Genomic DNA, 14,214 nt, shown 5'->3' with positions numbered 1-14,214 from the left:
GGCCACTGGGCACCGCACCCACACGGAGCCCGTACCCTGGGAGTTGCGCCGGATTTCCCCGGTTTTAACCGCGGACTCCAGGCAACCCCTCGCGCATCACGGCGACGACAACGTCAGCCACCAGTGTCGAGTCGTCCAGGTCTCCGATCCTCAGTTCGGCCGACTTAACTGGCCTGGAGACCCGGACGACGTCCTCGGGCAGGACCTCCTCGATCCTGGCGGCTAACGCGTCTGCCGCCTCGCCTGTGTTCGCGCCGGGTATTTCTAAAATACGGGCTCCGGTCCTTCCCAAACCTAACCTAACCTAACCTAACCTAACCGGAGGTTTTGTTTGTTCTCTAGGTTTTATATCACATTGTCAGATCGAAATATAATCGCCTTCTTCATTTTCTAGTGGCGCCATCTACCGTGTAATGGTGCGGGTGTAGTACTGTGTAGTCCTCTATGTTTTCTAGTGGTGCCATCTACCGTGCAGTAGTGTAGTTATAGTGCTGTAGTAGTACTCTACATTCTTTGGTGGCGTCATCTACCGTGCGCCCGGTTGTATATATGTGTACAGTGTATGTGTACTCATCTTCGGAAATGGGCCGCAGCCATGTAAATAAATAAATAACGATTATTAGTTTTTACGCCACGCAATCTTAACAACTTACGTAGGCACATAAGCATTTGTCCATATTCGCAGGCATCAAATAATCCAGTGCTGACGCGATAACTATTTTTTTTTTTTTTTTTTTTATACGATACGTCAATAGCTGTCTTTAATTACATGTCAATGGCTGCCTTTATCTGGCACGTCAATGACTACCTTTATTTGGCATGTCAATACTTGTCTCTAACTGTATTAACATATTATTACCAGTGTGTATAACATATTAAAAAAAAAAAAAAAAAGAATAGAAACTAGAGAGATGAGATCATCTCTATATTGGCTAGTCGATTCGCGTTGCTACGGATGCAAGTGCACTAGGTTACGGTACGGTTTTTGTTTTTTTTTTTTTTAGGGTAGTAACTATCTGCAGCGCCCTGAAAATTACACGAGGATCTCTTGCCTAGGGTAGTGCGCTGGTGAATGTGCCTACAGGATCGTGATTTGACGTTTGAATATCGTAAAGGTTAATTCATATCTCACGCATCGAAATCCTTTTAATAACCTCACGAATCGTAGTAGCATATGCTGCTGATGAGGAAACTACTTGTACAAGGGCAGTTGAATAGTTTGCGATATATAAAGAAAATAAATCTTAAAGAAAATAATTATTAATATATCTCTATAGGAAAAAGTCGCGATTATTGTTATATTTCTAAAGACTACGTGTTGACCATATTGACGTGGAAACGTTGTCGAGTTCAAATTAGTTGACGGTTTCAAAGTAGGGTCCATCTTGTAAAGAAATATTATAGGGCACGGAATTGTTTGTTTAATGTGTAAACATGTTACCTTATACCTTATATCACGTTCCTCTCCATCCAATGTCCAGGTCTACTATACTTTCAATACCTTAGGATGCAATACATAAAATGTAACAAATACAACATTAATTGAGAAATGTTTACGTAAGCATGGGGGGAGGGGTAAGAGCTTTGCTTACTTTTGCTGACAACGGGGGATGAGGGGTAAATAATTGTGATAAATCTGCTTACGTAATACTTGAACAGCCCCAAAGCATTATGTGGCTTCTATGTATACATGCTTAGATCAGATTTAGATTAGTCCTTGTGAGGCAACGTGATCCTACTTCCAAAATAAAATGCTTACCACTAACTTATGGTTCACAGGTTGTGAAGAGTCACTGTTGACTCGTCTCCGAGCAATAGCCCTGAGAATACCTTCAGCCTGGACAGAGCGCATAAGATTAGCAGTCGGACCAGACGACGCGCCCTACCCAGAAAGCATCGGGGACGATGCTCCGTCAGGAGAGGCCGTGTTAGGTGTAACTTCCTGTGGTGGCGCCACCGTCGTGCGGCGCGTCTATAAAAGGCTGCGAAACCCGGTGTGCGGCCTCTTTTGGTCGACAGACGTGCTCTCGAACGAATCTCCGTATCATACCGTATTTGCTTTATAAATTCTTGTACCGATTTTGTTAAAATTAAATATACAATTTGTTATAAATTTCTTTTATTTAATAAAATTTAGAGCATATTCCTAACAGTACCTTAAATACACATTGTCCATTTGATATAGATGAATATGGCCCTTTACAGCATGTAATTTAAAAGAATATTTCCGAAGATATTACAGATTTAAAATGCAAGACATACCGGTGCGGCCCGGCAGACGATATGTTTATCAAACGTAGTTTATAAGGATATTCTGTAGTAGGAACGTATATTTAGTATCGGCATTGCAACCGTGCGAGGCCGGGGTGGGTCGCTAGTAATTAAAACAATTGAAAAGGTTCTGGACCAATACATTACAGCCACAATCCTCGAAAAGGCTTCCCTACACATGAATCAACATACCTACCGCAAGGGACATTAGAATGTTAACATTAGAATCTCTGTAGACAGACACCGCTGTTGCAAACTCTTTGCACATTTTTATATATTCATTTTTCTACCAATTTTAAATGTATTTTCTTTTAGAATTGTCATATATTTTTATTGTCACTTTTTGCCTACAACCGTTTGTAAACGTATCTATCTTCATTATAAGTATTTTCCATTTTCTATCCATTGTTTGATTTACATTACACATACAGTCCACTCATTCTATCACCTACATTTTGGTCCTTCGAGGCAAACAAAAAAAAAAAAAAAACCATCCCAATATTTTCATTTATTGTTTCATTCGTAGTACATAGTTTCATACATATATTGTAATGCCATATCATTCATTTATGATCACTCGCAGTAGAAGTAAAATCATGGCATCACATAACGTTCCTACTACATCTCAGGCCGAATCATTATGTCATAGTCGCGGTTCATCGATTGTAGACGTAGTTGATAGGATTTGTGTAGACGACGGCGACGCCGCGTGTAGTTTGCGTTCAGCACAATCCAAATCTCGGGTTTCATCTTCATCCGTAAAGGCGCGTAGGGCTGCTGTTGAAGCCGCTTACAAACGACGGCAGTACGAGCGCGAGGCTATGCTTGCACAACGTCTTTCGGAAGTTGAAGATGCCGAATTTCGTGCCGAGATCGAACAAATCAATGCGGATGCGGACTGTGAAGGTAGCAGGCGAAGTAGGAGCACATGTACTCGTATGAGAACACAGCAATGGGTAAAGAACAATTTAAATACTAAGGTACGTGACAACAGTGAGGAACAACGCGAGGTCCCACAGCCTAGCTATCTGGCACCTACGGTACCGGTAGCCTCTCAGGCTGCTGCTTCACAAATAGCAGCACACCTCTCGTATCCGACACATGTAGGTTCTGTTCCCCATACATCCAGACAGGCGGCCATGCCACGACCGACCTCACACTCCATGGCAAATGTAGCGGGTGAACAACAGCATGTGCCAATATTAGGCAATAACGATGGTAATTCACATTTATTCTTACAAATTACCGCCAACATGGCTGATGCAGCCAATGCTTTAGCCACAGCTCAGGGCATGCGGAAGCACTGTAGGACAGAATTATTTCCGTTTACAGGGAACGCATTGCAGTGGCTACAGTTTAAAAAATTATTCAATGTTTCTAAACCGTCTTATTCTCCTGTAGAGAACGTTGCACGTTTACAAAACGTGCTCCCTGGCCCCGCACGAGAAGCCGTCTCATCACTTCTCGTCTCTGCAGAAGATCCCGAAGAGATCATGTGCGCACTCGAACGTAGTTTTGCGTCACCCGAGATGATCGTCTTCGGCGAAGTACAATCGTTGAAATCACTACCGCGGTTGGGTAACGAACTTAAAGAATTAAGTAGTATTGCTAACAAGGTACGAAATAGTATTTCTACTATAAAATTGTTAAATCGTAGGGAGTATTTACATTCTCCAGAATTATTTTACTCTATTTTAGGAAAATTAAATCCTAACATTAAATTAAGATGGACAGATTACGCGTCTGAGTTTAGTCAAGCGAACCCGGACCTATCTAAGTTAGAGGTACTGTCTGAATTTTTGACAAGAGAACACGAGCGTCATATTAGTTTCTGTCTATCTCCTGAAGGGGCACTTTCTTTAGCAACACAACAGACGCACATAAGTCATTTTGCTAATAAACAATTTAAACGTGAAAATATACATTCTACGTCTCATTCCAAATTAAAAAAATAAATAAGGTCGAATGCGTTTATTGTAAAAGAAGTCACAACATTAAATCTTGTGACGAATTTAAGTCACTGTCACTCGACGACAGATGGAGTTGGCTACGAAAATGTAAGGTTTGTTACAAATGTCTTCGACAGAGTTCACATTTATGGAAGTCATGCAAGGTAAATCCTTGTGGAATAAACGGCTGTTCCTTTCGGCATCATCCTCTTCTCCATGGTAGACAGGATACGTTAGTGTAGTCCCAGGCACCCGATACACTGCTCACAAATAATACAGTGTGTGCCACTGCAACTCAAAATGAGATGCTCACGGCAACGTCTCCTGACGTCATAGAGGAAGATACGGTTTTCATTAGCAACACCGGTATTTCGCAAACCAAACGAACCCTGTCAACGTATACAAATGTTTTATTAAAAATTGTACCTGTCACTGTTTTCGGATTAACTGGTAGTTATGACACATACGCACTGTTAGACGATGGTAGTACGGCCACATTAATTGATTCAGTCGTTGCCACTCAAATCGGACTAACTGGACCCAAGGAACCTATAACTGTCAATGGTATAGGTGGCCTACATAAAAACACTACCATTAGTTATGTAGATTTTTATATAAAAGGTAAGTATGCAACTAATATTTATTTTATAAAACATGCTAGGGCTATAACATCTCTTGGTTTACATGCGCAGTCATTGCACAAAGAGACATTGACAAGTTATAACCACTTACGCGATTTATCCGAGTTTTTGTCACATAATAATGCTACACCTACTATACTCATTGGTGCCGAAGACTGGCATTTGTCAATCTCTCGTGAAGTTCGTACAGGTAAGCGCAATGAACCTGTAGCCTGTCGTACGTTATTGGGTTGGACTTCATACGGAGTGGATTGTAGTAAAAGTAAACCTACTGAACGTATTAATTATTGTCAATTTTCGACTAGTGTGTTGTCCAATAACACAAGTAAACACCGATGCTATACGGAGCCGTCAATACAGTCTCCTAAAAAGTGGCCTATAAAACCACCTGTTCAGCCCGTTATTCAAACTGAACATGAACAACGCATTTATTCATTGGCTGTTCATCGGGTCATTACATCTAACTCTGCTCCATTCCATCACTGGTCACTTTTATATCGTGCCACTTCTCGTATTTTTGATCTTTTTAAATTTCGCTCGTTTATAGATAGCGTGATTCCTGGCTCAAAAATAGTGGCTCGAACCCGTCAACGTAAGACTTCTACGTCCACCACTTTATCAACTACGACAGCAGAACTGATAAAAACCACAGAAAGGCATATCTTACATCGCGTTCAACAAGATAGCTTCGAAGAAGATATCCAGCGTATCACGAGACCACAACCAACCGCGAAAACGAGTGACTTAATTAAACTTTTCATTTGTGATAGGAGAAGACAATGTCTTGCGCTCAGATGGAAGCATCAAGCTAATAACTTACGTGATACCGTCCGAAACGTAGTCTGTCGCTATCACTATCATAGAAGACGAGAAAAGACAGAGCCTAATGACTGGAGATGTTCTTCCACAACGGCCTGCTCATCATCGTCGATCTTTTCCATTCACTGGACAAGAATACTTCAGCCCAATGATTACTACTGTCGGCCGAAGACATAAAAACATATTGCTCTATCCACCTGATTAACATCTAGAGCTATTTATTTATTTATTGTTCGTCCACAACCTGTCTGCAGATTCAGCCACCATGAGTTGGTCTCCCGTTCCTAATTTTACTACCAACAGTGCTGTATACCAACAGCTGCCCAGTCTTTTGGAGGTTGTTGGGAGAGACTCGTCCTGCTGTACAAAAGTCGCTTCAAATTGACCGTCTATTGACGAAGCATAAGCCATAGTCACTCATCCTCAGTCATGGCTTAGTGGAAAATGATGACGAAGAAATCCCAACAGGTTTTATTTGGATCATCATTTACGGTACCGGTAGCCTCTCAGGCTGCTGCTTCACAAATAGCAGCACACCTCTCGTATCCGACACATGTAGGTTCTGTTCCCCATACATCCAGACAGGCGGCCATGCCACGACCGACCTCACACTCCATGGCAAATGTAGCGGGTGAACAACAGCATGTGCCAATATTAGGCAATAACGATGGTAATTCACATTTATTCTTACAAATTACCGCCAACATGGCTGATGCAGCCAATGCTTTAGCCACAGCTCAGGGCATGCGGAAGCACTGTAGGACAGAATTATTTCCGTTTACAGGGAACGCATTGCAGTGGCTACAGTTTAAAAAATTATTCAATGTTTCTAAACCGTCTTATTCTCCTGTAGAGAACGTTGCACGTTTACAAAACGTGCTCCGTGGCCCCGCACGAGAAGCCGTCTCATCACTTCTCGTCTCTGCAGAAGATCCCGAAGAGATCATGTGCGCACTCGAACGTAGTTTTGCGTCACCCGAGATGATCGTCTTCGGCGAAGTACAATCGTTGAAATCACTACCGCGGTTGGGTAACGAACTTAAAGAATTAAGTAGTATTGCTAACAAGGTACGAAATAGTATTTCTACTATAAAATTGTTAAATCGTAGGGAGTATTTACATTCTCCAGAATTATTTTACTCTATTTTAGGAAAATTAAATCCTAACATTAAATTAAGATGGACAGATTACGCGTCTGAGTTTAGTCAAGCGAACCCGGACCTATCTAAGTTAGAGGTACTGTCTGAATTTTTGACAAGAGAACACGAGCGTCATATTAGTTTCTGTCTATCTCCTGAAGGGGCACTTTCTTTAGCAACACAACAGACGCACATAAGTCATTTTGCTAATAAACAATTTAAACGTGAAAATATACATTCTACGTCTCATTCCAAATTAAAAAAATAAATAAGGTCGAATGCGTTTATTGTAAAAGAAGTCACAACATTAAATCTTGTGACGAATTTAAGTCACTGTCACTCGACGACAGATGGAGTTGGCTACGAAAATGTAAGGTTTGTTACAAATGTCTTCGACAGAGTTCACATTTATGGAAGTCATGCAAGGTAAATCCTTGTGGAATAAACGGCTGTTCCTTTCGGCATCATCCTCTTCTCCATGGTAGACAGGATACGTTAGTGTAGTCCCAGGCACCCGATACACTGCTCACAAATAATACAGTGTGTGCCACTGCAACTCAAAATGAGATGCTCACGGCAACGTCTCCTGACGTCATAGAGGAAGATACGGTTTTCATTAGCAACACCGGTATTTCGCAAACCAAACGAACCCTGTCAACGTATACAAATGTTTTATTAAAAATTGTACCTGTCACTGTTTTCGGATTAACTGGTAGTTATGACACATACGCACTGTTAGACGATGGTAGTACGGCCACATTAATTGATTCAGTCGTTGCCACTCAAATCGGACTAACTGGACCCAAGGAACCTATAACTGTCAATGGTATAGGTGGCCTACATAAAAACACTACCATTAGTTATGTAGATTTTTATATAAAAGGTAAGTATGCAACTAATATTTATTTTATAAAACATGCTAGGGCTATAAAACATCTCTTGGTTTACATGCGCAGTCATTGCACAAAGAGACATTGACAAGTTATAACCACTTACGCGATTTATCCGAGTTTTTGTCACATAATAATGCTACACCTACTATACTCATTGGTGCCGAAGACTGGCATTTGTCAATCTCTCGTGAAGTTCGTACAGGTAAGCGCAATGAACCTGTAGCCTGTCGTACGTTATTGGGTTGGACTTCATACGGAGTGGATTGTAGTAAAAGTAAACCTACTGAACGTATTAATTATTGTCAATTTTCGACTAGTGTGTTGTCCAATAACACAAGTAAACACCGATGCTATACGGAGCCGTCAATACAGTCTCCTAAAAAGTGGCCTATAAAACCACCTGTTCAGCCCGTTATTCAAACTGAACATGAACAACGCATTTATTCATTGGCTGTTCATCGGGTCATTACATCTAACTCTGCTCCATTCCATCACTGGTCACTTTTATATCGTGCCACTTCTCGTATTTTTGATCTTTTTAAATTTCGCTCGTTTATAGATAGCGTGATTCCTGTTTCAAAAATAGTGGCTCGAACCCGTCAACGTAAGATGTCTGCGTCCACCACTTTATCAACTACGACAGCAGAACTGATAAAAACCACAGAAAGGCATATCTTACATCGCGTTCAACAAGATAGCTTCGAAGAAGATATCCAGCGTATCACGAGACCACAACCAACCGCGAAAACGAGTGACTTAATTAAACTTTTCATTTGTGATAGGAGAAGACAATGTCTTGCGCTCAGATGGAAGCATCAAGCTAATAACTTACGTGATACCGTCCGAAACGTAGTCTGTCGCTATCACTATCATAGAAGACGAGAAAAGACAGAGCCTAATGTCTGGAGATGTTCTTCCACAACGGCCTGCTCATCATCGTCGATCTTTTCCATTCACTGGACAAGAATACTTCAGCCCAATGATTACTACTGTCGGCCGAAGACATAAAAACATATTGCTCTATCCACCTGATTAACATCTAGAGCTATTTATTTATTTATTGTTCGTCCACAACCTGTCTGCAGATTCAGCCACCATGAGTTGGTCTCCCGTTCCTAATTTTACTACCAACAGTGCTGTATACCAACAGCTGCCCAGTCTTTTGGAGGTTGTTGGGAGAGACTCGTCCTGCTGTACAAAAGTCGCTTCAAATTGACCGTCTATTGACGAAGCATAAGCCATAGTCACTCATCCTCAGTCATGGCTTAGTGGAAAATGATGACGAAGAAATCCCAACAGGTTTTATTTGGATCATCATTTAACCGAACTAAAACTGAAGCCTTACATGACAGAGACTCGTACGGTAAGCTAAAGAAGATATCAGATTCCATGTAACCATGTCTAAATAATAATAAAGAGCGCAATGCTAGACACTAGCGATTTGGTTGTGATCGTGGACGAAAACCTACCGAGAGTAACTTCGTGGATCCAGTACAGCGACTTTTCCAATGAAACAAAAGTGTTGTTAGGGTGGTGGACGTAGTAGAACTACTGCAGGGGTTTGCTTCGCCGCCTCTTCAAAAAGTCATATCAAACTCTTAGATTTCGGTTTCTCCTTATTTTGGCTAGTTTGTGCAGTTCTGCACCAGGGGTCGGTATGTTGCAAACTCTTTGCACATTTTTATATATTCATTTTTCTACCAATTTTAAATGTATTTTCTTTTAGAATTGTCATATATTTTTATTGTCACTTTTTGCCTACAACCGTTTGTAAACGTATCTATCTTCATTATAAGTATTTTCCATTTTCTATCCATTGTTTGATTTACATTACACATACAGTCCACTCATTCTATCACCTACAACCGCCTTGCTCGAACTCAGCGACGAGGTAGAGAAGGCCTATTTCATATATATGTAAAATCTTATTCGAAAAGATTTAAAAAAAAAAAATCTTTGTCAGTCATTTCTCATTTTCAAGTCTCTCTATTTAGGTAAAATAATAACTAAATTTAAGATAAAATAAATGCCACTGGGAAAGTAATAAATAGCAAAACTGGAAAAGTTAATGTTTAAAAAATAACAAAAATATTCATAACGACTTGGGAAATTCCGATACAGAGATCGCGGATACTTTCGAATCTTATTTCTACTAATCTAACAGACAGTGGTAAGAAGTTATCAGCTGTATTTAACTTCAGACATATAACATCCAGTGGCGGCGTTAGGCGTCGCGCGTCGCCAACGTTCACAAAGTCTCACAAAGTTTTTAATTATTTAAAATTTTGTTACTTATTTTCATACAGTTGAGAGAGTAAAAAGTGTGAATAGAACTTTACAGGATTTAAATATATCCAAATGTTTATATAACAATTAGAATCATGGTCACAGTTCCCGTCAGTACAATTTCTGCTGAGAGAAGCTTCCGAAAGTTATAATTGATTATGACCTACTTGAGAGGCACGATGAGTCAAGAGAGAATATCTGCGTTATCAGTTGTATCAATTGAAGCTGAAATAGCGACTAGTGTTAGCTATTACATAATGCTGAAAAAGTTTAGTATTTCCAAAAGCGTAAAAGTTCGTCTATTTTAATAATTGTCATCATGAGTTTGTCATTAGCAATAAATTTCGTTTACTCATACATTAGTTTAAGTATAATTCGGCTTATGTAATTTAACGTTCTTGACTTGAAAAGGAGGCCTCGCGAACCCTAATTTATCTAATTCGTCTAGCACCACTGATAACATCAGTAGAAGGAATGAAAATGTTTAAGAAAAAGAAAAAAAAAAAAAATGCCAGGGAGTATCGATATGGGTCTATCATTTCTTGGGTCACTCCTATTTCCAAATTTCAAAAGTGGTATGATTTTACCAATTTTCATTATGCAGTCGTTACAGCTTAAGATGCATGTTTTCCAAATTTACATGATGGTAACTTTTTACCATCAGATGACGTATACTTGTCTCCCACCATCGTAGTATATGGGCACTTTTTTTAATAAATTTACAGTACATTTTACAACTCAAAGGAATGTTAATTGTTTTCTAAATAATGTGTACACAAATATTTAAATAAATAAGTAAACATATTTTTAAAATTTCTAGTAATTTATCTATCTATTATTATTAGTAATTAATCTATCTATTAATTTATTGTCTAATTATTTACAAAAATAGAAATGTTGCTGTACGACTATTGTCAACTTAAAACTTTTTAAGGTTGGCAACCCTGACACTTTCTCTATTTAGTCTGTGTTCGCGTTACTGTTTCTGTGATTAATACTGATCAAATTGTATCTGTGCCAATCACGGTTTAAAAAAAAAATATATATCATTGTTACAATTTTCCTACAAGATTTTATTAACAAAATATAAAACAATAAAATGGCTTCGGTAAAAGACGTAGCATCTCTGTATCAAAATTTGAAAACGGAATGGGGAAAGAAACCTCGCAAACTTGACAAATGTGCAGAGTTGTTAAATAAAATCAAGGTACGTACAACTGTACTGTTACGATGACTGGACAAAATTTCTAAGCGTCTGTTTCATTAGATTATTTTTTAGTAATTACTTCCATTCATCGTTAATTGCTGATAACTCTCATACTGTTTCTTATGAGCATAATTATCTACATGGGTATTGTTTCTCTAACAAGTTATTGTTCCGTTTCCCAGGTCGCCCTTACGCAGTTGACGTTTCTCCCCAGTAATAACACTGCTGCTAATCAAAAGGAATTAATTTTGGCGAGAGATGTTCTAGAAATAGGTGCTCAATGGGCCGTGGCTGCGAAAGACGTGAAAGCTTTCGAGCGTTACATGTCACAGTTAAAATGCTATTATTTTGATTACAAGTAAGTTGAATTGTATCATTTTCTTTTGATTTTTTATTATAATGTACAGATCTAGCTTCAATTTTCTATCACTTTTGTAAATCTTATATATTGGCGTTAGTTAGATTAGAATTAATGGCAAAGTGGCAAATCATCTATACATATAAAATAAAATTGGAGTGTCTGTTTGTAATTTTGAAATAATCGTTTTATACTACATGCACATGTATGCATATGAATATAAATATGGTACTTACACCAAATTCACATTTTTACAATTTTTGTCTGTCTGTCTCTTTGTTCCGCCTAATCTCTGAAATGGCTGGACCTATTATGACAGGACTTTTATTGGCAGGTAGCTGATGTAATAAGGAGTAACTTAGACTACTTTTATTTTAGAAACATAAAGTTAAATTCCACAGTGACAGTCGGGTGTACAGCTAGTTGTCAATATAATTGATGTTCGTGTATGTTGATGCCAGGGTATGGCGCTTGGTTGTTCTTGTTTAGGTGTTAATTTAAGTCACAGGTACAATAAAATGCATACCATTTTTAATTTCAGAGATCACCTCCCAGAATCGGCCTTCATGTATCAACTGTTAGGTTTGAACCTGCTGTTCCTTCTGTCACAGAACAGAGTAGCCGAGTTCCACACTGAATTGGAGCGTCTGTCAGTGGATGTGATCAGAGCCGACCCGTATGTGAGGCATCCACTTGCATTGGAGCAGTACCTTATGGAGGGTAGTTACAATAAGATCTTTTTAGCAAAGGTACATGTCATTTGTGTTACTCACATGTTTTTTTTTTTTTTGCCGATCAGACATTGTCATTTATCAGATACTAGCCAGTCTTTGTACAAAGTAATAACGATACCATGTTCTATTTGTTTGCACATGATTTGTTCACAGTAACGTTATAATTTTGTGACATACAGCCCCTGTTGCTCATTTAGATTCGAATAAAATAATAATATTAATACATTCATGGAGGTTCCCTCACTGCTGCAGTGCTTGCAGCTGTAGTGTAATCTGCCATTTCACCTGTTTGATATATTCTGTGTAAAAAAAAAAATAACTCACAATTAAACCCTATATGTGCAGCTTTGTGAATATGTTCATATTCACCTGTCTACTGCTGTACAATGAATCACTTTTATTTTAAAAACATAACTTATAATATTTTATCTACGACCACAACCCCACATTATGTCTGTATTGTGGAAGTCAAAGCAGGTGAACTTAACATTTGTGCAGAATACAATGCATCTATGTTTAATGGGTATAAATAATATAGCTTTGGTTTCCATATTCCCTTTGGCAAACACATTCTCCATTTACTACCATTATAATCCTGTCTAGAACATTACCATGGTGTTACTTATGCCATTTTGACACATTTGTGACTAGCATCTTCTCTTCTAAATTATTTATTTAAAAACATAATGTATGATTGTTACTTATGCTGTTTTAATATTCAGGGTAATGTACCAGCTGAGAGTTACACACTATTCATGGACACATTACTGGAGACTGTGAGGGGAGAGATCGCTGCATGTATTGAGAAGGCATATTTAAGTATCCCTTGTGCCGAAGCTGCCAGGAGACTGAATTTACCGTCACAGCAAGCTGTGCTTGACTATGGGAAGAGAGTAAGTATCTTTCTATTTATTAATTTATAAAAAAAATATAGTTATTATTAGGGCTACTGTTTTTATACAATCAGAGACCCTACTAATATAGTCTCATTAAACAATAAACTCAATATATTGTCTATATCTAAGCAAAGCCTATTCCTTACTAAACAATTACTTGAATGACGAGTGTGCATGGCAATAGTTGTTCATGCACTGGATTTTCATTTAATGTTAGACATAGACTATATAAAAAGTAATTCAATTGAGTTTCTTGCTAGTTCTTCTCAATCGGATCTATATACCGAACTGGATGAAATAATCCCATACCGAGGGAAGAAATAAAAATTATAATGTAAAAATTTGATGTTCATAAGCAACTAAAATGTCCTACATAAATAAATGCTTTTTTAATTGTATTTATCTGAGACTACATTATTTAACACTTGTTGATTTTAACAGAAAAGTAACTAGGTTTGTAATTGTACATTATGGTTCACAGTTATTCACAGTTCCTTACATAATCGAAATACATTGGATTTTATTGTTCAATAAAATTTATTATTAGCAATGTTTTTATATGATTAACTTACTGCATTCATACTCCATCCGAATCAACAAAAGAAATTAAGCTTATCAACAAAAACTAAAAAGATTACTAGGTAGGTAGGATGTACATTTTCGTAATTAATTTCATATTAATCTGCAAAAATAGTATTGCAATATCCTAATGTAAAATCAGGGTGCACCTATACACAATAATATTACTGTTAAAATACTTTGTGTACTAATCAATGATATGGTTTCTGTTTCAGCGCAATTGGGTTTTAGGTCCAGATAATTGTTATCATTTCAATGCCGCCGAAGAGAGCTGCGCCGCTGCAGCTGGAGTGTTGCCGTCTTCCGAACTTGCGGAACAAACGATCGAGTATGCGAAGCATTTGGAGATGATTGTTTAGATTACATAAATATTTTTAACTTCATACCCTTTGTCCATATTATTAAATAAATAAATAAAAAAAAACAGTATAAAATTATTTTG

General features: G+C 38.2%; 2 protein-coding genes across 2 annotated transcripts; both read left to right on the top strand.

Annotated features, from left to right (window-relative positions):
• The first annotated feature begins 2,853 nt into the window (after window positions 1-2,853).
• On the top strand, window positions 2,854-7,003 carry LOC131855638 (uncharacterized). Its single transcript, XM_059206933.1, has 2 exons — window positions 2,854-3,227; window positions 6,534-7,003. Exons 1-2 carry the CDS (start codon window positions 2,868-2,870, stop codon window positions 6,663-6,665), a joined length of 492 nt encoding a protein of 163 aa, XP_059062916.1. The 5' UTR covers window positions 2,854-2,867; the 3' UTR covers window positions 6,666-7,003.
• A 4,036-nt stretch (window positions 7,004-11,039) lies between these two features.
• LOC131855583 (26S proteasome non-ATPase regulatory subunit 8-like) lies at window positions 11,040-14,209 on the top strand. Its single transcript, XM_059206861.1, has 5 exons — window positions 11,040-11,205; window positions 11,388-11,563; window positions 12,105-12,312; window positions 13,020-13,190; window positions 13,988-14,209. The coding sequence occupies exons 1-5, from the start codon at window positions 11,098-11,100 to the stop codon at window positions 14,129-14,131; spliced, it is 807 nt and encodes a 268-aa protein (XP_059062844.1). The 5' UTR covers window positions 11,040-11,097; the 3' UTR covers window positions 14,132-14,209.
• Window positions 14,210-14,214: the final 5 nt, after the last annotated feature.

The sequence above is a fragment of the Achroia grisella genome, unplaced genomic scaffold (assembly GCF_030625045.1).
Source record: "Achroia grisella isolate CSIRO2021 unplaced genomic scaffold, CSIRO_AGI_Agris_v1 utg146, whole genome shotgun sequence".
NCBI classification, from domain to species: domain Eukaryota; kingdom Metazoa; phylum Arthropoda; class Insecta; order Lepidoptera; family Pyralidae; genus Achroia; species Achroia grisella.
The sequence above is the reverse complement of the archived record's forward strand: the minus strand, read 5'-3'. Positions and strand labels throughout refer to the sequence as shown.

What these genes read in the sequence shown, in the direction of transcription:
- LOC131855638 (XM_059206933.1), top strand. Translation starts at nt 2,868, where the DNA reads ATGGCATCACATAACGTTCCTACTACATCTCAGGCCGAATCATTATGT. An exon ending in GTATGAGAACACAGCAATGG is followed by an intron (nt 3,228 to 6,533) that starts GTAAAGAACAAT and finishes ATTCTCCTGTAG; the next exon opens with AGAACGTTGCACGTTTACAA.
- LOC131855583 (XM_059206861.1), top strand. Translation starts at nt 11,098, where the DNA reads ATGGCTTCGGTAAAAGACGTAGCATCTCTGTATCAAAATTTGAAAACG. An exon ending in AGTTGTTAAATAAAATCAAG is followed by an intron (nt 11,206 to 11,387) that starts GTACGTACAACT and finishes TCCGTTTCCCAG; the next exon opens with GTCGCCCTTACGCAGTTGAC. An exon ending in ATAAGATCTTTTTAGCAAAG is followed by an intron (nt 12,313 to 13,019) that starts GTACATGTCATT and finishes TTTAATATTCAG; the next exon opens with GGTAATGTACCAGCTGAGAG.